Here is a 23,181-nt window from a genome sequence, read left to right as displayed (position 1 = left end):
GTGATCTGATGGTGGAGTTTGCTTCATTGCTTCATTAGAAACAGGCTAAGATGAAGAAACCTGGGAGAACAATTATTACCCAAAATGTTCAAATGAGAAAAAAAAATCACAATGTGTGTTGCACATTGTGTATGGTTGTCATTCTTACTCTTGCTTATACCAGACTCTCGATTCTAAATGTACCTTAATCTTATAACATTAGTTTGTTAAGTGCATTTAAATGAAGGCACTGAATATGTATAACTCATGTAAATTAAGTTTTGGGTATTTGCCAGTGGTTAGGCCGCCTCATTGGCCCAGCCCACGCTTTCCCACAAGCTGCTCCCACTTACTCTAATTGGGAGCCTGCAGAACGGAGATATGTACAATTATCTGAGTCAGTAACCTCAGTAAACTCTCTCCGTTACCAGACGAGGGGAGACGGTGCCCAGTCGCTGCACACACCACCAAGCAAAAACACATGGCAAGCCTGTGTTCTGCATCGTTTATCATGAAAATTACAACTGGAGATTCATTAGAAGCCTCTTGTCAGTCCTTGTTTTGATGCTGTGACTGGAGAGATGCTTTTAGTGTGCTTATGTGTGCATACATTTAAAGTTACCTTTACACATTGTTAATGTTTTCAAGAAAAAAAATGACAGCAGAATATTAGAGCCCTAGATCCTTCAGTCTAAATCTAGCAGCATGGGGCTGAGGGTGAGGCAGACGGGCTGGAATTAGCTCGGCTTGACCTGTGTCTCAGTGTGAGTCGCAGGCAAAAATCTGACATTGACACACGCTTTTGGTTGATTAAAAATGCTCACAGACAAACCTGACAGATTCTCGAGAAGCGATCACCCTGATTTGTGCTTGTCTTCGCAAAATATGTGGCTTCACTGTGATAAAATCATAGTTTCCGTCTCGCCAGTGTTCTACCAACCTGCTGACACGGGCAGTGCGGGGGCGCTGAAGAAGTGAGATTGTGAACCCTTGTGTATGGCCAGACCTTTTATCAGATCAGAGGGCATCTGCTGGCCATAGTGATGTCATCACTCTGAGCCGCTCCCGGCTTGTGTGTGTGTGTGTGTGTTTGTGTGTCTCTGTGCCTGTGTGGGACTGACTGACAGCCGTTGACGGACCCCATGCCTGAGGGTGACAACACTACACGCGTACACGTTCCTCCCGCTCCGCCGCGTCTGATTTAGCTCACCAGCTCATTATCAAGCCCTTGATGAGTTCAATCAGGTGTGTCGAAGGAGAGGGATGATGGGAGATGTGCTGCGGTCCTGCAGGAGTGCTCTGGTTCAGACGCTTTCCAAGAACGTCACGTTCAATAACTCCGTGGAATGAACAGTGCAAAAGCCCAGGCGTTCACCGCGAACAGCACGCCGTGATCCGACGCACTGGGCCTTTTGAAGAACTATTCTTTGCCCAGCACTGCATTCCACGCTTTGGGCTTAGGGACTTATCCACAGGTTCCCAGCCTGAGGGCTAATATGTTTTTCATCTGTAGGCGTTTCAAAACTGCAGAAGCAGCAGAGCTTTCTGCTGAATCCTCCATGCGTTTTTGTCACAGTGGTATAGCGGAGCCCGCAATGACATTACGTTGACAATGGCAGCTCATCCATGTTTGAATTAAGGGTTTAATTCCATTCCTTGCACTGGAATATCAGCTATTGAAGCAGGATCAAAGGCTCGTCATAATAGGATGTGAGCGCTCGGCCCGGACGGGTCTTTTGACATACAGGCTGCAGAAGTGGATGTGGCGTGAGCTGAAGGCACTGCGGCATCATGCCTGTATCGAACTCGGCTTCATAAATTCCGCGCCGACGTCCAGATTAGGTGCAGCGTCGCCGTGTAATCGGAGAGGGCAAGCCTGATTAGTCCCAGGCACCATGCGTGAAGGAATAAGGCGATGAATCTCACCTGGTCACATCTCCACGATTATTCCGAAGGGGAACCACTGGCTCCAGGAGAGTGCTGCTGCAGGTCCTTTTTGTTTGCTGCATCCTAGGTGCAGAAGACGGTGCGTGCAGTCCAGGAGAGGAAGGAGAACCATCTGCTGCGTCAGCATCAACAGCTGTGGTGCGCAGAGTCCCACAGGTTGGCTAGAGCCAGGTAAAACACCTGACCACACCCACCTGAACAGACCCACCTGACCACACCAACCTGCCTGTAGCAACACGAAAATGCACGAATTCCTAGCGCAGGGTTCTCTGAATCAACAGCTATCACTGAATCAGACTATTGACATAATACGTGACAGTTCTGGCAGAGTGCAGCTGTAGTTCACGCACAGCTTTGAACTCCAACAGGGGTAATTCACAGGAAGGTGACACTCTGAAGTTTCTCCCCAACGGCCCGGGGCCCATCATCACGAGCTAGTCAGATACTTTATTCTCCTTCAGATCCAGACCTGCGTGGCCACTCAGGCAAAACGGAGAGGGGGGGGGGGGGGGGCGCAGATGAGGTGAAAGCGCTGATTGCATTTTTCTTGCCGGGGGAGAAGAAAAGCTAGGAAGAGGTGAAGCAAGAACGAGGCAAAGAGGAAGAGTGCGTCAGACAAAGAGTGAGGGAGAAAGAGAAAGAGGGAGAGGGAGGAAGGAGAGAAACGGGCAGGAGAGGGTGAGTGAGAGACATACGTAGCGAGGAGGAGGCGGAGAGGGAGGGGAGGTGTTAGTCAAGAAAAAATGGAAGACGGAGAAAAAGTCGAATTTGAAGAGAAGGGAGGAGATAAGGAATAAGCACAGCGTCTCTTCTAAAGGCAGAGCTGCAGTTGGGGCCATTTTGTCGTCCTTTACCATGGCACATTACACAGAGCCTGCAGGGCTCCTGCTGCACAGTGTGCCGTCAATACAGGCACCGCACTGCTGTTAGTCCTTGGGTGTGCATCTGTATAAGTGCGCATGTACGGTTGTATGTGTGTGTGTGTGTGTGTGTGTGTGTGTGTGTGTGTGTATACGCATACGTCACAGAGAGAGGGAGACAGAGATGGAGAGCTAGAGACCCCCGCAGGGCTGTAGGTGCCGTGGGATTTGAGAAGGGCAGTAATAGCTTTGGGGTAATGAGTGTGTGTGAGTCAGGCAAGGTTAATGGGGAGCACACATGTGGGATTCAGTAACGAGCAAACATCTCCCCCACGCGCACCCCCGCGGCCCCCGCCATGCCATTCATTAGCCAAGCGTACACGAGCAGGAAGTGTCTTGCCGCCCCATACCCCCCCCCCCCCCCCCCCCCCCCCATCGCCCGGACGTCTTTCGTCTGTCAGCGTCAGCATGTCTTCAAGGCCCGCTCTGCAGCTTGGCACGCAGGCTTCCTGCCAGCCATTGGAGCCTTGTGTAAAAGCCCTGCCCACAGCCACTCCTCCAGACGACATGACCCGTGTTAGTAGCACAGCTGAGGACTAGGTCCAGGGTGGGTGGGGCCCTGCTCCTCCCACTCCTGAAGCCCCCTCTACCCTGTTTCAGAGCGCGGGCGGAGGTGGATGTCAGGAACTTCCTGGCTGGGAGCAGGCAGGAGGAAGAGGATGATGGACATCTCAGTGAGCTGCTGGATTATGGTAACAGTCTCATCATAAATCCAACAGACAGTTTAATGTAGCTATGAAAGGTGCTAAGGGAAGTATTATTGAGCTCGGCTTTCCAATTAGGTCTGTTATGAGCATTATTTATGTCTGTTTTTTTAGATTAGTAACTGCTTAGTTACACAGTATATTTTGCAGTATTGTGTGTGTGTGTATGTTTAGGTATGATGTATAATTGAGTGTAATTGAGTGTAACTGATGGATGTATTTGTTTGTTGAATTATTTGTATAACCTGAATTGTGTGTGTGTGTGTGTGTGTGTGTGTGTGTGTGTGTGTGTGTGTGTGTGTGTGTGTGCGTGTGTGTGCGTAGAGCTGTCTTTAGAGCATGAGCGTGAGGATTTTCGATTGGCCACTGTTGTTCCAGTGTGCCATCTGAGACAGGACCTGCTCTACAGACTGACATCAGGACCACCAGCAGCCAATCAGCATGCAGAATGGGTGCATGCTCTTCAACAGGTAGCCAATTAAGAAGAGTAAACACACACAGGCAGGCTGATCAGTGTATACACAACCTCAGAGAACTCTTTTGTTGGTATAATAACCATAAACATCACATCATACAAACAAGATATTTTACCATTCACATTCACGCTCTCTCTTTCTCACTCCCTCTCTCTTTCTTTCTCTCTGCCTCTCCCACTGTTCCCTTCTTCCCTATCTCAGTTTTCAATCTTCACTCCAATCTGTGGTTTATTGATGGGTCTGTTTACAAATTTGCTGAAGCATAAAATAACCAAAAGCTGTAATGTAAAACATGAAATCCTATGAAGCAACACTCTTGGACAGACTCCTCCTTAATCACATCACTTGCTGCAAACAATGTCTGGTCAGTATAATTCCTCCTCCTTTTTCCATACTGAACAGGGAGTCCTGAAATACAACAGCCCTTTTAACTGAACTACTGCAACTACAAAATCATTAGAACTAAAGATGTAAATCACAACCTCTAATGTTAACAAATCTATTAAGGGCATTTTAATTACTCTTGTACCTATCTCTATTAACTGTTTAATCTACTGACCATAAATCACTATTTTTCTGTTGTGCATTTATGGTGTCACTATTTCTTCATTCATCATGCCTTATTTAGTTCATTCAATGTTTTATATAGCTACAGAAATCAAAATAAAGGTAAAATAAAACAATAATTAAGATAAACTGAGAAAAAACAAGAGAGACAGGTTAGGCCTTAGAGAAACAGGAGAGACGGGCTAGCCCTGAGAGAAACAAGAGAGACAGGTTAGCCCTGAGAGAAACAAGAGAGACAGGCTAGCCCTGAGAGAAACAGAAGAGACAGGTTAGCATTGAGAGAAACAGGAGAGACAGGTTAGCCCTGAGAGAAACAAGAGAGACAGGCTAGCCATGAGAGAAACAAGAGACAGGTTAGCCCTGAGAGAAACAAGAGAGACAGGCTAGCCCTGAGAGAAACAAGAGAGACAGGTTAGCCCTGAGAGAAACAAGAGACAGGTTAGCCCTGAGAGAAACAAGAGAGACAGGCTAGCCCTGAGAGAAACAAGAGAGACAGGTTAGCCCTGAGAGAAACAAGAGCTCCAATCAAAGAGGCAGGTCACTGAGGCTTATTTAATGACTTCATATGTTTTATGATAATTATCCATTGCTGGAGCCTGCCCAAGGCATACTCCAATTACACAGCCGCTTAGGGCCTCCACGGCACCAGGGGGCCCCCAAGAACAGCAAGATATCATGATGAGCCTATTATATTAATTACATAAAAACTTGGTGTTGAGGTGGTGGTATGGGGGCCCCATAAAGGCTTGGGCTGGCCCTGTCCAATGCTGTTTTAACTCATGCCCTCTCGACCTATATAGAGGCTCTTAAATAATCTCTTACTTAAATGCATATAGAGAAATGCACAATTTTCCTCACTCTCCATCTCTCTACCTCTTTTCTCTTTCTTCCTCTCTTTTACTCTTACTCTCTTTGGTAGCATGTAGAGGCCTCTGTGCTTTACTAAAGCTCCCTCATCCCTCTTTCTGTGCATATGCAGGTATGAGTGTGTGTGTGTGTGTGTGTGTGTGTGTGTGTGTGTGTGTGTGTGTGAGAGAGAGAGAGAGAAAGAGACTATGACGGGTGTTCTCTTCAAACCTGCAGAGTCTACAGTGGTGAGAAGTTACATTAGTGGTGGAAAATTACTCAATTTCTTTGCACTTTGATGTGCATTAATGTATCAAAAACTAAACATGCTGATATTCAGAGTCGTTATTACCACAAAACTCATTCTAGAGAAATTACATGTGGCTATCTAAGTGTACCACAGCAGAAAACAAGCCCAAACGGGGACGTCAGCAGGAAGTGCTATCAGAAGGGACAGAGCTGTCCTTGGCTCCAGCAGTGCGGTCCTCAGTGGACGGGCACATTCAGGCATCTCTGTCTTTATGTGTCTATCCATTGTTAGTGCTCTGAAGTGCTGCCTGTGTGTGTGTGTGTGTGTGTGTGTGTGTGTGTGTGTGTGTGTGTGTGTACAGAAGCAGGGGAGTGTATTCTATCTCTCTAACTCCTGCACATTTGGACTCTTGTTCGTACCGTAGGAATGAAAGGAGAGATAAAACAGCAGAACAAAAAAACCTGCCCCCCGTTTCTCTCAGTCTCTTTCTCTTTGTATCCATCTTTTTCTTTCTCAGATACACACACACACACACACACACACACACACACACACACACACGTACATTGCAGAGTGAATGAGTGATTATGTGAGTGGCACAGAGAAAGATGGTGAGCTCCATTTTTCCCAACAATAGCTGTTTCATATAGATCTACTGGTTTTGTCTTGAGTGTAATTACATTGATTTATAAAATGCCCTGTCAAACATCTTGAGGGAGGTGGTGGAGATGGAGCTCACTCAAGGGGTTTGGAGATCACTCTATAATCTTATCACTAACATATTAGTACTTCTCTTCCAACATTGCAATGTGTGCACAGAGTTAAACGCTACTGTGCTTTTCACCTCAGTATAATTATGGAATTCCTCATCTGGTTCACACGGATGAAGGTGAATGTGTTTTAATAATAATAAAAACAAGAGCAGAGTTCACATGATGTGTGTTAATGGATTTGGCGATGCATGGATGGTTTCAAAGTGGGCACGCGCTCTGAGATATGAGATATGAATCATCTAATCAGGGCTCTCTGGATCTTCTTTCCACTCTGTGTAAATGGGAGCCTTGGCATCTTGTTTCATCTCTCTCTTCTACCCAACCCTTATGACTCTCAAGTCCCAGGGGCTGTTTTGAAGTCACGTAGGGTTTGAAAGGCTCACTTGACGGTGAGGTTGGGGTGAAGCTGCTTCTTCCACTCACCCGGCCTGCCTGCTCCGGGGCCTCCAGGGTCCTTATCCAGGCGCTTTACAGCCTCGTGGTCTTAAGTGCCCTCCCCAATGGCATGCAGCTCAAGCTTGGGCCATGATTTTAGTCTATTGATAGATTTCGACCTCTCAAAACCCACAACGTGTCAAAGAAATAAAGGGGTAAATGGCGCCTGTGTGGACTGGAATGGTGCTGTGGTAAATTAATGTGCGGCTCTTCCTTTTATAAATAAAAACATTTGATTACTCAGCCCTGGGGCATAGTTTCATTTATTTATTTTTGTTTCCAGAAAGTGGAGGACTTCTGGTTATGCCATGGAGGTGAATAAACGCAACCTAGGTCATTGCAGTAAACAGTTTGAAAAATTCTTGGTCTAAACCGATGAGTAAGATCTAAAAACCATCTGGACGTGAGTCTTCAGCAAAGCTAACCTCTTACAATGCCATTGAAACCAAGCAAAATGACATAGAAACAGCCAAATTTGACTATTTTGGAGATCTAGCTGGAAAATCATGACTGAAGTCACAGGGAGGGAAGCATGACTGTGGGTGAAGGCCACACCACACCCCTACTTATGTATGTTCTTTATGCCCTCCATGCACGGAAAGAGGACTGTGGCTTGAGGCCTGACAATCTCCTAAACACTGTTCAGTGAATCCAAGGTGAATTGAAAACCATCTCAGTATGACTTACACAGGCAGAAGAGACAATCAGCAACTGAGTTTCTACTAGGCAACATCAGCCAGCAGAAATGAAATAAATGAAAGCTGCAGTTGAAACACTCTCACACTGTTTCAAAGTGGATGGCACCCTGGAAAACGCCAGAGTCCCAGGTCGACCCATGGTAGACTAGTGAGTCTTCTGGAGAAGGAAGGGGAAGGTATGTGCACTTCCCTAGAGAAGTGACTCTCTGAAGCTGTTGGACCAGAAAATAATCTTCTGGCAGAGCTTATGAAGAGCATATAGAGCATGCAGAGTTGGCTAGAGACAATGCAGGAGACGCATGTAAACGTGTATCTGAGAGCAGTGATAATGAAGTTCCTTAACTACTCTGATAAAGTTCAGGTACTGAAGACTGCAAAAACGAAGGGGGTGATACACTCCAGTGATCATAAAGTAATATTTTATCCTCGGATTCACAATCAGTGCAAACTATACGACATGGCACAGAAGGAGTTGTGCTCTCTGTTCCTGATCTCAGATATGAGATTATACATGCGGCTAGGCTAATTGTGACACACAGTTAGAAGTGTTACATGTTTGATGGTCCTTTGAAAACGGAGACATTTGTACAGGAACTGAATGTCGCAAGTAGGAGAGCCTGAAGGAATGAAATGATTGATACAGTGAGTAGCCTATGCCTCCAATCACATACATTTGCCTAAAACAGGAGCTTTGTTGGCAGTTGAGTTTATATGACCACTTTTGGTCATAGCCAAAGTGTTTTGGCTTCCTGTTATGATGAAGAGAACCGCTTTGTATGCCATGAGTATAGATCCTGACCAAAAGAAATGACAAGGTTCAACATAAAATGGAATAATGCAAAGACCTGCTGAGGTTCAGTTTATCTTGTGGAATGTGAAAGGGTTAACTTGACAAATGAAAACAAGTTATGAATAGGTTAAGTCAAATAAATGCCAGCACAGTCTTATGGCAGGTAATCTTATGCCCAAGGATCTGGTTGAGTAAGAAGTTCTCCTTACTCTGTTTGCAGCTTCTTGGGATTCTCACTAGAGGCCTCATCACTTTTGTACACAAAACTATTCCACTGCCATTGATTAAAACTGTCAGTGATCATGCCGGTAGATACATAATTATACAATGTGAATTTTTTTTTTCAGTTAGGCTACATTTAGTGAACATTTATGTAACTAATGAAGACAATCCAGCCTTCTATATCTATTTATTTTTGTCACTAGCTGCACTCCTAGGTTTCATCATTACAGGACGTGATTTCATCTGCACACTTTGTCCTGAAACTGATAGGTCTACAGGTACAGGCTTGCCCTGCCAGCAAGCTAGAAAAGTATACAAGCATTGCATAAAGGACTTTAGTCTAAATGACATATGGAGAATCAGACACCCCAATTTTATATACTGTTATTCTGAGACATAAGACTGACTATTTAACATCTGCTTCTTAAATTTGCTGACATGAGAGTATAATACCTCAAAATACCAGATAATAATACCTTGAAATGCTTCATAATAACACCTTGTAATACCTCATAATAATAACTCGTAATAATATTTTGTAATACCTCGTAATACCTCATCTCTAACTTAAATTTGGTGGATTCATCATGCTGCAAGTCAGACTGGTGTCTTTAGAGTATGTGGCTCTAAGATACTGAATTTACAGTATTTATCAAAGCACAAATAGACTTATATTTTTAAACTAACACTAATGAAATTCCAGTATCTACTTGTGTGATAAAAGTGAAGCTTTTCAAGCAAGCGATAAAAGTTGCACATTTTCTCAGAATAAAAGCTCTTGACTAAAATGAAAACACCTTGAAAGTTATTGGATGCCCTGTGACCATGACATCATGGCAGTTGTAGTTCAGAAAGATAGTGTGGCTAGTTACAGCACTGGAGGAGGAATGCTAGTCTTCATCTTGATGTCACTGTGTGATGGAGGGAGACTTATGCCATAGACACACCACATGACCTTCAGATCATTGTAGTTTTCACAGCTTGCTTCCAGTTGGGATTCTGTAGATGAACGATCAGCTACAGGGGGTCATACATTACCTGATCTTCAAACTATGTTTGGTCATAAAACAAGAATGTGAATGCAAGATCTTTTGGCTTCCCCTGCAAATCAGTGCACATAAAAGTGAACTGATTTACAGTGATAAAACAAGGAGGAGAAAACCTCCTTTCTTGTAGCCATGGTTGTGCCTCCACCAGGTTGCCCTTTATCCATACACTACAAAATTTGGATTTGTTGACAGGTCTAAATATTTCACCAGTGATTTTTTTTGTGTCTTCGAGACATCGTGGTGACTCTCTAGGATGGCGTTTTTGAACAATTCACAGACAGCAATTGAGGGCCCATTTTTAGTCCTGGGTGAATGCCAGTTTGCCTGTGATCATATATTTCTCTGTGATCTTCAATAACTGTGGGGATGGAATATCAGGGCTATCATTAAGTTTGGTGAACTTGGCATTAGTTTGCTAGTGCATGAACTGGAGACGCAGAGAGAAAAAGGGTAAAAGTAAAATAGATTAGGAAGCAGATGTTTTTTTTTAGATTTTCTGGAAAATTACCCTCTGAATGACATAAATTGAGAATAAAAAATATATCATGCAATCAAGCATTAAAGGTTAATGTGGCTGAAACTACTTTTTTATGAACAAGGAGTGAGGAGGATAACCTGTCAGTCTGACATATCAAACAGACAGATGCAGGAAGGGCCATAAATGATATGAACACGGTAATCATAGGTAGTTTAACAGAGCGTAATACATGCAAGGCTTATAACCACAGCATGTATAGCTCACAGAACTATGACAAATCATTGCAAAAACAAGCGGACGTTTTAGCATTTAATCCTCTGGAAAATTATTTAGCAGTATTTCTGTGTGAAAACCTAAAGGATGAGTTATATGAGGCTATTGCAAGCATGAATGGTAGGAAGATAACTGGACCAGTTGAGATTCCAAACGAGATATCTAATATTGTTAAATGCAAGCTCATTATACCTTTATTAAATTTGCATAAGGAGTTAAAAAGGTATGCCCAGGTGTAATCAAAATCAATCTAATCAAAATCCACTTCAAAGAAGTTGTAGTATTTTGTTGTGTTTTGCACATTTTCCATTCCTTATCTGAAATGATTATATCCAGTTATTTTCACCATTTAGTTCTTACATACTGTAAAATATTGAGCATGGCCTACATTCCATCAGAGTAATAAAGGGAAAAAACGTCCTAGATGTTTCAATATTATAGGCATTCAAATAATTTTTATAACCGGGTTTTAATGTTGGATATTTTCTCATTTCACTCCTGTTATAATAATAATAGTTATTATAAGCTGTAAGTATCTGAATAAATCCAGATTCCTCAGTGCAGATCTCTTCCAGGTCTTGGAAACTCACTGTTCTATCCTCATTTAGTGTAAATTATTTCAAATTACCACTGTTTACATGTTCTTTGTTTACAGTTATTGTAGTTACTACCAAAGGCATTCCTTTTAAGCAGTTTTGGTTCTTTTTCTAATTTGTGTTTTGTAACAAAAGTAAACCAAGTTATTTTTGGTTGATTCCCCTTTTTTCTTTGGGAGGAGTCATTTTTCTCTTAGAAGATATTGGATTAGCTAATCCTGACTGTGTTTCAATTAATTTCTGTTGTACATAGTTCAGAATCATACCAGCAGATCAGAGGAAAAATACAAATGGAGGAGGCATTCCACCACTGTTCAGTGTTGAACTGAACAGTGTTCTTATGAGTCTTATGAGCTTCTTGTTATATTCACCCCTAAATATGTAGATTTTAAATCCCATTTCAAATCAAACTGCTGCCTTAACTCCTGGGAAGTTGAGCGATTAAATAATAAGATTTGTGTTTTTAAGATATTTCATGTGTGTCCTGCATATAAATAACAGTTTTCCAGAAGATTCATTACACTGGGGAAAGATGATTCCGGATCTTTTAGAAAGATCATCACACCGTCTGCAGGAAGGCTCATTAAGTGTCCTCTGGCCCCCATGCTGATGCCTTTTTGATCTGTATCGAACTGCTCGGGCCTATGTTCCTGCACAGATGGCAAATAACATAGGACTGAGATCACATCCTTGCTGTTTTTCACTCTCCAAAATAAAACTTTAAATAACCATTCACTTTTACTCCAGCTCTGGGTTGTTGGTAAATCCCTCTAATGCATTGGATTGAATTTTGTGTTAAGTGTCAAGTACAAAAAATCCAGTATACTGTATCAAAGGCTTTTTCTGCCTTCAGGCTAATCAAAAGTACAAGTATTTTCTCTGCTTGTATTCCATGTATTATATATCAAATGTTTTCCTAATGTTATCCTGGGCTTGTCTACCTTTATCAAATCAAGTCTGTCCTCATTAATTAATTCTAACATAAATGTCTCAAAATGTTTTAAAGTAAATAATTTATAGCCTACATTTCAAATTAATATTGCTCCTTGGAGAGCATACTTAAAACAGATCTGATTGAAAAGGACTGGAGAGGTATGTTTGTTCGAGCTCCAATAGTGAACAGCCATCACTGGGTATTACAGTACAGGCTTGAATAGATGGTTTATCTCTACAATGAAAGTTTATCTCTACAATGAAAGTTTACAGCTTCAGTCATACTATTCCAGAAACATTAAATGTAAATCGTATTATATGTAAATCATATTAAATGTCAATTGTACAAAGGAGCATTAATTAATTGCATGTGGGAATGCCCCACAGGAGGAGGTGCTATAGATGGTCAGTCAGGTTACTGGTAAAATGACACTAGTTCCAAATTATGCATTGTGAATATAGGCCTATATCCTGAGAATCTGAAGGTCTGAAAACATGAGGATTCTCTGTTAACACTATGCCTCCTAGAGGCAAGAAGGTGTATAGCCCCATTTTGGAAGCCCACGAATATCTCAATGGCTGAAAGGAGTGATTCTTTGGATACCTAAACAATGAATTTCTTAGTTTCTGTGATTTGGTATTTATTTGCCCTAGATAATCAAAGCATTGAATATGTTTGATACTGATGCAAGATTTTTTTCATTTGTATATTTGTTAGTTAGTTTATGCAAGTTGGTTTTGGTTGTTTACCATTATCATAAAAGGTCATGATTTCTACTTGATATCTGTCACTTGTACTTGATAATAAGGATTTAAAATGTTTTTAAAAAGAAAGAAAGTGGGATTTGGGGCTGGGGCAAGTTTTTTCCCCCCGTGGTCCACTGAAAGGCACTCAAGAAGACCACCCACCTGAGAACCTCCACCTCGTCTGCAGGCCCGTTTCCCCAGTTCAGTGGGTCATTACTGGAACTGTCAGTCCTCCCTACGGCTAAGCTCTTTCAACTCACCACTAAGCTACTAAAAACCGTCTAGCTTGTGACACTGACCTGGACCGTAGACTGGCACTCTGCTACTCCACTGAGCTCATAAAGACGAGACATGGCATTTGAGAAACTCCTTTGGAAAGTAATTTTTCCTTTGAGAAACTTAAGCTCGCTTGCCCTAAAAGCACATAAATGGGAACTCTGTCTGTGATGAGAATGATAAATCCCCCATTCTCAAAACAGGGACCACGTTTTGAGGGGCTTCATCAAATGATGAAACAAATGAAAGAGAAATGAAACAAGAGAAATTCTTCTGTGGGACTTTCCATTGCTTTTTGCCTTTGCTAGAGAGGGAGAGGGATGTGGCCAGAGGGCACCAGCAGGTTGGAGTGCTGTGCTGCAAATGTTGCATCCCCAATGTGAATAAAGGTCAGACTCGTGCTGCAGTTTCCTTGTGCTGGGCCAGAAAACCTGTCATATAGAGGTCACAGTCCCAGCCCCAGGTCATCAAGGTCACAGTCCCGGCCCCAGTGTTTTTTGGATTTATCTTCTACTGCTGTTGCCCCATATGAAATGACAGCCCCCTCCACCTTAAAAAAGAGGAGGCTGAATGGTTTCTGGACTACAATCTGAACGCTTAGTCACTGAGCAACATCCTCCACTCCCGATCTCTTCACGTCTTGTTCTTTCTCTTTCCCATTATCTCTCCCTCCTCCCCCCCCCCCTCTCTCTCTCTCTCTCCTTGTCTCTCCCTCTTTGCAGGTGGCATTTGTGAAGGAACAGCAGCAGGTTGTGATGAGCAGACTGCAGGACGCATGCTTTGCTCTGCAGCAGGAGATCTCCACTGGTGGACAGGAGGTGCTGGCACTCATGTTCTTCACTGTATATTTTAGCACGCTTATGCTATTTCTATAGGCGTATAAGCAGAGTGCTTGTGAAGGTCGGAAAATGGTCCCATGCTATTTATCATTTGTCGTAGCTTTCAGGGAAGAGGCTAGTTTTGATCAAACTGAGAAGAACCTCAGTCCAGAAACCCTAAGAAGGAAGTCCCTGCTGCTGGTGTACATTATACATTATAGATAAAGCAGACTCTTGATCAGTTCGGTTGGACGTGGGGCGGTGTCGGACTAGACTGCTTGTTTAATCCTGGTGTTCCTCTGACGCCACAGGCCAGTCTGCTCTCTGCTGAGCGGGCGGAGCGTGTGGAAGTTCTGGCGCAGGTGCCGGACGAGGTTCTGACCGCAGATCACCCGTCCACACAGCTCCGGGCCGCCATCATCTCCGCCTTCCACACCCTGTCAGATAAATACACACAGCGGCTTGAGGCGGTGCACAGCAGGCTGGTGGTGCTGGGCAGGTGACAAACACACACACACACACACACACACACACACACACACACACACACCCCAATGCACATTATACCTAGTCTCATGTTCTGACCACAGAGCCGCTGTCGCCTGTCTTTTGTTGGAAGGCAGGCTCAGCACCGGGACTGATGTGTCAGCTCTGGCCACACTGTGGTTCCTGATTCATTCGTATCAGTGCAACAGCTCCCGCCGAGCCGCTGTGCAAATGATCTTCCACCCAAATTAGATGTGTTCAGCAGTGGTCCTGTGGTCACAACTGAGCCCGTGATGATTGGCTTCGACAGACTGGACATGCATAGGCTGCAGGCGGTAATGTGAGTGTTTGGCATTAAACTAGTCAGTGAGCGCGTGCACACGCGCACACAATCACAATACAAGCATTAAAGGCTGCTAATCTCTGGCAGATCAGGAGGCTTGATCTTAAGGTTAAGGAACTGAGGCAATTTTACAAATCTCTTTACCGCCATTATATACAAAACATTCCATATGGTCCTATGGTACTAATCACAAATGAATAAAGAGTAGAATTTAGGGCGTACTCACACTAGGCTCTGTGATCCGGGCCCGGGCACAGTTGCCTGCCGAAGCACGGTTCGTTTGGCTAGTGTGAGCGCTCCAACCGTGCCCGGGCCCCGATCAGTTAACCGTGCTCGGGCCCGCTTTGAAGAGGTGGGCCAGGGCACGATTCATGTGGACTCGGGCACGGTTCGCTTCTAGTGTGAGCGCTATCCGTGCCCGGGCCCGCTTGGTGCCTCGTCTGATTGGTTCATTTCGCTGGAACTCAAACATGACATCAGTGATGCGACGCTCACGTTAAACAGTCATAGCGACAAAGCGATTAGCAGACAATCGTTGTGTTAAATTATCGATAAATTTGTGCTTGCACCGTGTTTCTGCACTCTCAAAACGACTCCAAAAATACAATAAAAAGAGAATCGTGAACTCTATAGTGTTGTGCGAGCGCGCTTTTTTCCAAATAAAGCGGCGTTGTGATGACGTAAGCGTGCTCGGGCCGGGTTGCTGAAGCCAGTGTGAGTGCAGGCCAGAGGGGGAGGGGGGATAACCGGGCCCCAGCACGGAACGAGCAAACCGTGCCTAGTGTGAGTACGCCCTTAAAAACACTTTGAAGTGAAAAAAAATGATTCAGTACTTTTAATCCATTTTTAAGTGAGCCCATAGCAGAAATGGAATGGCTTTAGTAGTGAAACAGCTGAACCCGGTAGGCTAGGTGAGGAACTGTGCGTTGACTGTACTGTCTGTGTCTTTCTCCACTTGCTGCAACTCTCACTGCTTGCAGCTTTTGGTAATATTCCTACTGTTATTGCTACGTTGGCATGTTTTTTTCTCGCTTCAAGAACTGTAAAATCATGTGGGAGTCAGCAAATGTTTTCCATGTACCCAGGATCCGCGGTCCCATTAAGAACTCTTTACTGCCCCCAAAAATGCCAACCACCAGTGAAATATAGTGAGAACCAGTTCTTATTTGCATACTGCTGGCCAGCCAGCTAACCTTTGTTTACTTTTTATGGCTGCCTTTCTGTCCGAAGTGTTTGATCTTTTTATATACCAAATGGCCCCGAGTCTCTGAACTGTGAGTGAGTAGAACTTGGCTCTCTGATGTTGAGGGCTTACGAATGACTCCAGCTAAAGATCTAAATTGTGTTTGTGATTTTGGGCCTGCGAGAGTCATGTGACTCGTGTGTCATTGACGGAGGTGTGCACGAAGCGCTGCTCTGCCCACTGTGTCATGGCCAATGAGGCTGGCCACAGTCTCACTTCTCCTCAGCTCTGCAGGGGCCATTAAAATCTGAGCTGAACTCAGAGGACCTGAGCGGGTGGTTGACAATAACATCCTTCAGAAAAGAACCTGAAGGGCAAACTCTCTCAACTCAAACCAGGAAGGGGACTCCCCATGGAGGGTCGGACACACACACACACACACACTCACTCACACTCTCTCTAACACACATGTACAGTTTCTCTCTCTACCTAACACACACACACACACACACACACACACACACACACACACACACACACACACACACACACACACACACACACACACAGACAAACAGACTGCTTACTCACTAAACACTTAAGTTAGGGAAGAAGGATCTGGAGAGGTTGTAAACAGGCACAGGAATAAGTAATCAGATAAATTGGAGGGCCTGATTGTCATTGCAATTTGTGATCAAACCCCTCCAGCACGCTGGGATGGCATTAGAGCTGTTCCATTTATCTGAGCTGAATGTTTGAGTGGCACTTGGAATGACACTGCTCTAATAATGTGCAGCACAGTGGGCATCTCCTCATCCAATTAGCCTTTGGAAGAAGTACAGTTGGTGATAGGAAAAAGAAAAAAGATGACTTACACTGTTAAGGTGTTAACAATGTAACAATGGGTCATTTTATTTCTAATTGGATTCTAACAGTGAAAGTGGTGTGTGTGTGGTTGTGTGCACGTGTGTGTTCATGCAACTGTGTGTGTGTGTGTGTGTGTGTGTGTGTGTGTGTGTGTGTGTGTGTGTGTGTGCGTGTGTGTGTGTATGTGTGTGTGTGTGTGTGTGTGTGTACATCAGGAACTGTGGCTGGTGTGAGGAGGACCACCTGCGTTTCCTGCACACTCTGGGTCAGTATTCTCCAGAACTGAATCAGTACAGAAGCTTGTGCATGGACATGCTACAGAGGGTCCTGTCCCATGTCTCCCGGGCAGAGCTGGTGAGTACACTCCCTGTACTGTCCCCTGTTTGCCCCTGCCCCACCCCCACCCTTCCGGGGGGTATAGCGCAGAGCAGCTCAGGTGTATCGCTCCGTCATCCTTCGTCTCACCCCTCGTTACTCGGGCTGAAGTGGGCCGGGTCATTTCCCCCCTCAGAGTGATAATCAATCTCCTTCTCCTTCCCCTTCTGGCCTGTACACAGACAAATTGACTTCTCTTTCTTTTTCCTGTTGTGAGCTGTTTTTCTGTTTCTTTTATCTGTTTCTCTTGTTTGGTTCCCTTTTCACTTGGTCACTCAGACTGATCTAGGTCCAGTCACACATATTGCACTCCTGAGATGGTTCAACCCTGTGAGAAACCAGGGTAATCGTTGCTTTTGTTGTAATGTCTTGATGAGTAAATGTTTGGAGAAATTTGGCAGTATTGAGATCTTTGGCTTTCTCTTTCTGTCTTTCTTCCTCACTCCCTCTCAATTTCTCTCTTTCTCTCATTCTGTCTCTCCCATCACTCTGTCTTCTGTTTCTGTCCAGTAAATCTTCTCTCATCTGGTTGCTTTGTTCATGTGAACTTTCATTTAGTCTCATACATTCACTATGACAGATCCTCAAATTCACCTGCACACACAAATACACATCCAAGTAAAATACATTTTCTTTGGTACGTGTGCACACACACACACACACACACACACACACACACACACACACACACACACAAAGTCTTAGAATGTTGTAGCAGAATCCCAGTGAATGATGTGCTTGGCAGAGTACAGGATATGCATGGTCACCCTCTATAGACACACATTATCCTTACACATGAACAAGAACACACACACACACACACACACACACACACACACACACACACACACACACACACACACACCATTGCTCGTTTGCTGTAGCCTCCATTGGTATCACCATGACAACCGCCAGGGTGCCTGGCTTGTTCCTGGGGACCTGTCATCCTGTCAGTTCCAGCTTGGTGCTGCATCTATGGCTAAACACAAGCATGCACGCGCAGACACGCACAGACACACTCGCCCTGCAGACACCATCAGCGTCAAATCTTACCTGTGTTTATTTTCTTAGTGTATGCCAATCGCTGTCACCGCACCATCACGTTTGCAATGTGGCACTCGGCACATTTATGTTCACTGTCAAAACGCTCTTACCCAGAGTGGCTTACATATGTATCAGTATGGCAGCATGTGTTTGATGGCCAATATGAGCACACACATAATTTCACAAATCATGCCACCACCACCCCCCTGTGTGGAGACTCTTTGTCATGTAAACCATTTGTCCAGTCATGGCACCCTGTGCACTTTCACGGGGGTAGTGGGGTGAAGCGTGCCTCATTAAACAAGCATCTTCTTGTTTGCTCTCATATGACGAGTCCAGGTTCTCTACAGAGCAGTGATCCTTTTCTCCACCCAACAAGGAAGCCTTTCATTAGCATAAAAATCAATTAATCAAATATAATTAGCATATGCACAGATTACATACCCAGTGAGCAGCTGCTCGGCATAATGCATGTCCTTCATTAAGTGCACAAAGATACACCGAGCTGACTGATGCCAGCGGAAAAGCTAGCTGGTTTACTTACACTGAATGTGCTGCTATTCCACTGTAGACACAGAAAACCTATTTTAAAACATGGCAACCTGCACACCATGAGAGCCATGAGAGGTTGCCCATGGCCCTGCTGAGTTCATGGCACTAGAATAATTAAACCTCAGCCAGTATGGCCCACCGTATGCTCAGCTATGGTGGAGTGGAACTCTACGGGAAGATCTGTCCTGTGACCAGGTGTCTTACGGACAGCGTCGGTTATTTGAGCTGTGTGGAAATGATATGTGAGTTTAGCCTTTATTCATTTCGTACTGAGCCACAGAAGCACTATGCATGTGATTGGGGGTTCTATAGCAGCTGGGTTCTGAAATCCGATGCTTGCAAAGCTCAGAGCTCAAGGCTCAGGATTTAGGGCTTAGTGCTCAGTACTCGGGACGTGGGACTCTGGTATCAGGACTCAGTACTCAGTGAGAACCCCTCCCCTCTCCCCCAAAGCCTTCCAAACCCACATTACCACAGCAGCAAGAGATTGATCGCTTCCTATGATTCCTCTATGTTCTCGTACATCATGTAGCGTGACAGCAAAGCTAGCATGAAAAAGCAATAAACCATCTCTGTTTCACTCCGTCTCCCTTTCTTGGCTTTGACTTCCTCTGCTCTTCTGAGTCCTTCCCGGCCTATTTTATAAAGGAGATGTTAAGAGTGGCCCTCTAAGGCTGAAAGTGCACTCTGGACTTAATCACCCTGAGATTCGTTGGAGATGAGCAGGCCAAATGGATGGCCATGACGGGGAAACAGGTTCTTTTGAAGCACTTCCACAGCCGCTCACACATGTTGAGCAGAGACCGCATGAAATCACACTCGCATGCCACAGCAGAAAAATATCAGGACGTTAAGGACTCTGAAAAAGTTCCCACGGCTGTGGAGAGGACTCGCATTAGCCTGTTAGCTTAAAAGCGCCTCGTAACACACTTTTCTAAATTTGTCTATAGCAACACTTTTCTTAGCACAATAAACATGCCAAGTGGGTATTGTGCATCATGTTTTTACAGTGCTGTTGCGCTCAAATATATTTGTATTCAGGTAACACTTTAAAAGAGAAAGCAAGTGAAACTATGGACCACTACATCACTGGAGACCTAACTACTCTGCCTTTGACCTTTCACAACATGGGTTCTGTGCACGGTGAGCCTACAGACAGGCTGTCCATGCTACACTGACCCCTTGTGGCCGTTGCTGTGCGGTTGCCTTGTGAGTAGAGGGCAAGCCCGCACTAGCTCTAAAAGAGATTTTATTCAAACGAACAACCAGCAAACAGCCGATCGTTCTGATCATGTCTGCGATACCCTGGGGTGTGGATATTTAGCCAAGCTCAATACAGGGGCTCTCATTTGCCATTACTCCTCCCATTTACCTCATCAGTACTTATCTCGCTCCTGTAAACTGGTCTTCCGGTCTTCAGCATCTTGAAAAGAGCTATATAAATTGCATGTATTATTCTTAATGATCAGTGTGCGTGTGTATGCAAACCATGACTCTGTGAAACCTCTGGGCAAAACATAGACAACCATGATGGACGTCCCTGAGCCTGAGGGCTGCAGTAGTCAGGGCGCTCTCCTGCACCTCCCTCTCCTGCACCTCCCTCTCCTGCACCTCCTTCTCCTGCCCCACACTAATTCCTCTTCCCTTCTACACTAATGCATTCATCACTTCTACACTAATGCCCCTCCTTTTCTACACTAATGCATTCATCACTTCTACACTAATTCCTCTTCCCTTCTACACTAATGCCCCTCCTTTTCTACACTAATGCCATCATCACTTCTACACTAATTCCTCTTCCCTTCTACACTAATGCCATCATCCCTTCTACACGAATGCCATCATCACTTCTACACTAATGCCCCTCCCCTTCTACACTAATGCTGTCATCACTTCTACACTAATGCCCCTTCTTTTCTACACTAATGCCATCATCACTTCTACACTAATTCCTCTTCCCTTCTACACTAATGCCCCTCCTTTTCTACACTAATGCCTTCATCACTTCTACACTAATGCCCCTCCTTTTCTACACTAATGCCATCATCACTTCTACACTAATTCCTCTTCCCTTCTACACTAATGCCTCTTCCCTTCTACACTAATGCCCCTCCCCTTCTACACTAATGCTTTCATCACTTCTACACTAATGCCATCATCACTTCTACACTAATTCCTCTTCCCTTCTACACTAATGCCCCTCCCCTTCTACACTAATGCTTTCATCACTTCTACACTAATGCCTTCATCCCTTCTACACTAATTCCTCTTCCCTTCTACACTAATGCCCCTCCCCTTCTACACTAATGCCTCTTCCCTTCTACACTAATGCCCCTCCCCTTCTACACTAATGCCATCATCACTTCTACACTAATGCCATCATCACTTCTACACTAATGCCCCTCCTTTTCTACACTAATGCCCCTCCCCTTCTACACTAATGCCATCATCACTTCTACACTAATTCCTCTTCCCTTCTACACTAATGCCATCATCACTTCTACACTAATTCCTCTTCCCTTCTACACTAATGCCCCTCCCCTTCTACACTAATGCCCCTCCTTTTCTACACTAATGCCTTTATCACTTCTACACTAATGCCCCTCCTTTTCTACACTAATGCCATCATCACTTCTACACTAATTCCTCTTCCCTTCTACACTAATGCCTCTTCCCTTCTACACTAATGCCCCTCCCCTTCTACACTAATGCCATCATCACTTCTACACTAATTCCTCTTCCCTTCTACACTAATGCCATCATCACTTCTACACTAATTCCTCTTCCCTTCTACACTAATGCCCCTCCCCTTCTACACTAATGCCCCTCCCCTTCTACACTAATGCCATCATCACTTCTACACTAATTCCTCTTCCCTTCTACACTAATGCCATCATCACTTCTACACTAATTCCTCTTCCCTTCTACACTAATGCCCCTCCCCTTCTACACTAATGCCCCTCCTTTTCTACACTAATGCCTTTATCACTTCTACACTAATGCCCCTCCTTTTCTACACTAATGCCATCATCACTTCTACACTAATGCCCCTCCTTTTCTACACTAATGCCCCTCCCCTTCTACACTAATGCCATCATCACTTCTACACTAATTCCTCTTCCCTTCTACACTAATGCCATCATCACTTCTACACTAATTCCTCTTCCCTTCTACACTAATGCCCCTCCCCTTCTACACTAATGCCCCTCCTTTTCTACACTAATGCCTTTATCACTTCTACACTAATGCCCCTCCTTTTCTACACTAATGCCATCATCACTTCTACACTAATTCCTCTTCCCTTCTACACTAATGCCCCTCCCCTTCTACACTAATGCTTTCATCACTTCTACACTAATGCCATCATCACTTCTACACTAATGCCATCATCACTTCTACACTAATGCCCCTCCTTTTCTACACTAATGCCCCTCCTTTTCTACACTAATGCCCCTCCCCTTCTACTCTAATGCCATCATCACTTCTACACTAATTCCTCTTCCCTTCTACACTAATGCCATCATCACTTCTACACTAATTCCTCTTCCCTTCTACACTAATGCCCCTCCCCTTCTACACTAATGCCCCTCCTTTTCTACACTAATGCCTTTATCACTTCTACACTAATGCCCCTCCTTTTCTACACTAATGCCATCATCACTTCTACACTAATTCCTCTTCCCTTCTACACTAATGCCCCTCCCCTTCTACACTAATGCTTTCATCACTTCTACACTAATGCCATCATCACTTCTACACTAATGCCATCATCACTTCTACACTAATGCCCCTCCCCTTCTACACTAATGCTGTCATCACTTCTACACTAATGCCCCTTCTTTTCTACACTAATGCCATCATCACTTCTACACTAATTCCTCTTCCCTTCTACACTAATGCCCCTCCTTTTCTACACTAATGCCTTCATCACTTCTACACTAATGCCCCTCCTTTTCTACACTAATGCCATCATCACTTCTACACTAATTCCTCTTCCCTTCTACACTAATGCCTCTTCCCTTCTACACTAATGCCCCTCCCCTTCTACACTAATGCTTTCATCACTTCTACACTAATGCCATCATCACTTCTACACTAATTCCTCTTCCCTTCTACACTAATGCCCCTCCCCTTCTACACTAATGCTTTCATCACTTCTACACTAATGCCTTCATCCCTTCTACACTAATTCCTCTTCCCTTCTACACTAATGCCCCTCCCCTTCTACACTAATGCCTCTTCCCTTCTACACTAATGCCCCTCCCCTTCTACACTAATGCCATCATCACTTCTACACTAATGCCATCATCACTTCTACACTAATGCCCCTCCTTTTCTACACTAATGCCCCTCCCCTTCTACACTAATGCCATCATCACTTCTACACTAATTCCTCTTCCCTTCTACACTAATGCCATCATCACTTCTACACTAATTCCTCTTCCCTTCTACACTAATGCCCCTCCCCTTCTACACTAATGCCCCTCCTTTTCTACACTAATGCCTTTATCACTTCTACACTAATGCCCCTCCTTTTCTACACTAATGCCATCA

At 44.3% G+C, this 23,181-nt stretch overlaps 1 protein-coding gene across 3 annotated transcripts in view; it reads left to right on the top strand.

Moving 5' to 3' along the window:
- LOC143512355 (coiled-coil domain-containing protein 148-like) overlaps window positions 1-23,181 on the top strand; it is a 46,561-nt gene that overhangs the window by 7,188 nt on the left and 16,192 nt on the right. For all 3 annotated transcript variants that reach the window (XM_077002567.1, XM_077002568.1, XM_077002566.1), the window contains exons 4-9: window positions 1,994-2,097; window positions 3,447-3,538; window positions 3,875-4,020; window positions 13,682-13,777; window positions 14,089-14,276; window positions 16,872-17,010. In XM_077002567.1, the coding sequence (XP_076858682.1) occupies window positions 1,994-2,097; window positions 3,447-3,538; window positions 3,875-4,020; window positions 13,682-13,777; window positions 14,089-14,276; window positions 16,872-17,010 (765 nt within the window). The remainder of the gene's footprint in view (window positions 1-1,993; window positions 2,098-3,446; window positions 3,539-3,874; window positions 4,021-13,681; window positions 13,778-14,088; window positions 14,277-16,871; window positions 17,011-23,181) is intronic.

The sequence above is a fragment of the Brachyhypopomus gauderio genome, chromosome 4 (genome assembly GCF_052324685.1).
Source record: "Brachyhypopomus gauderio isolate BG-103 chromosome 4, BGAUD_0.2, whole genome shotgun sequence".
Taxonomy (NCBI): Eukaryota; Metazoa; Chordata; class Actinopteri; order Gymnotiformes; family Hypopomidae; genus Brachyhypopomus; species Brachyhypopomus gauderio.
This window is presented reverse-complemented; position numbering and strand designations above follow the sequence as displayed.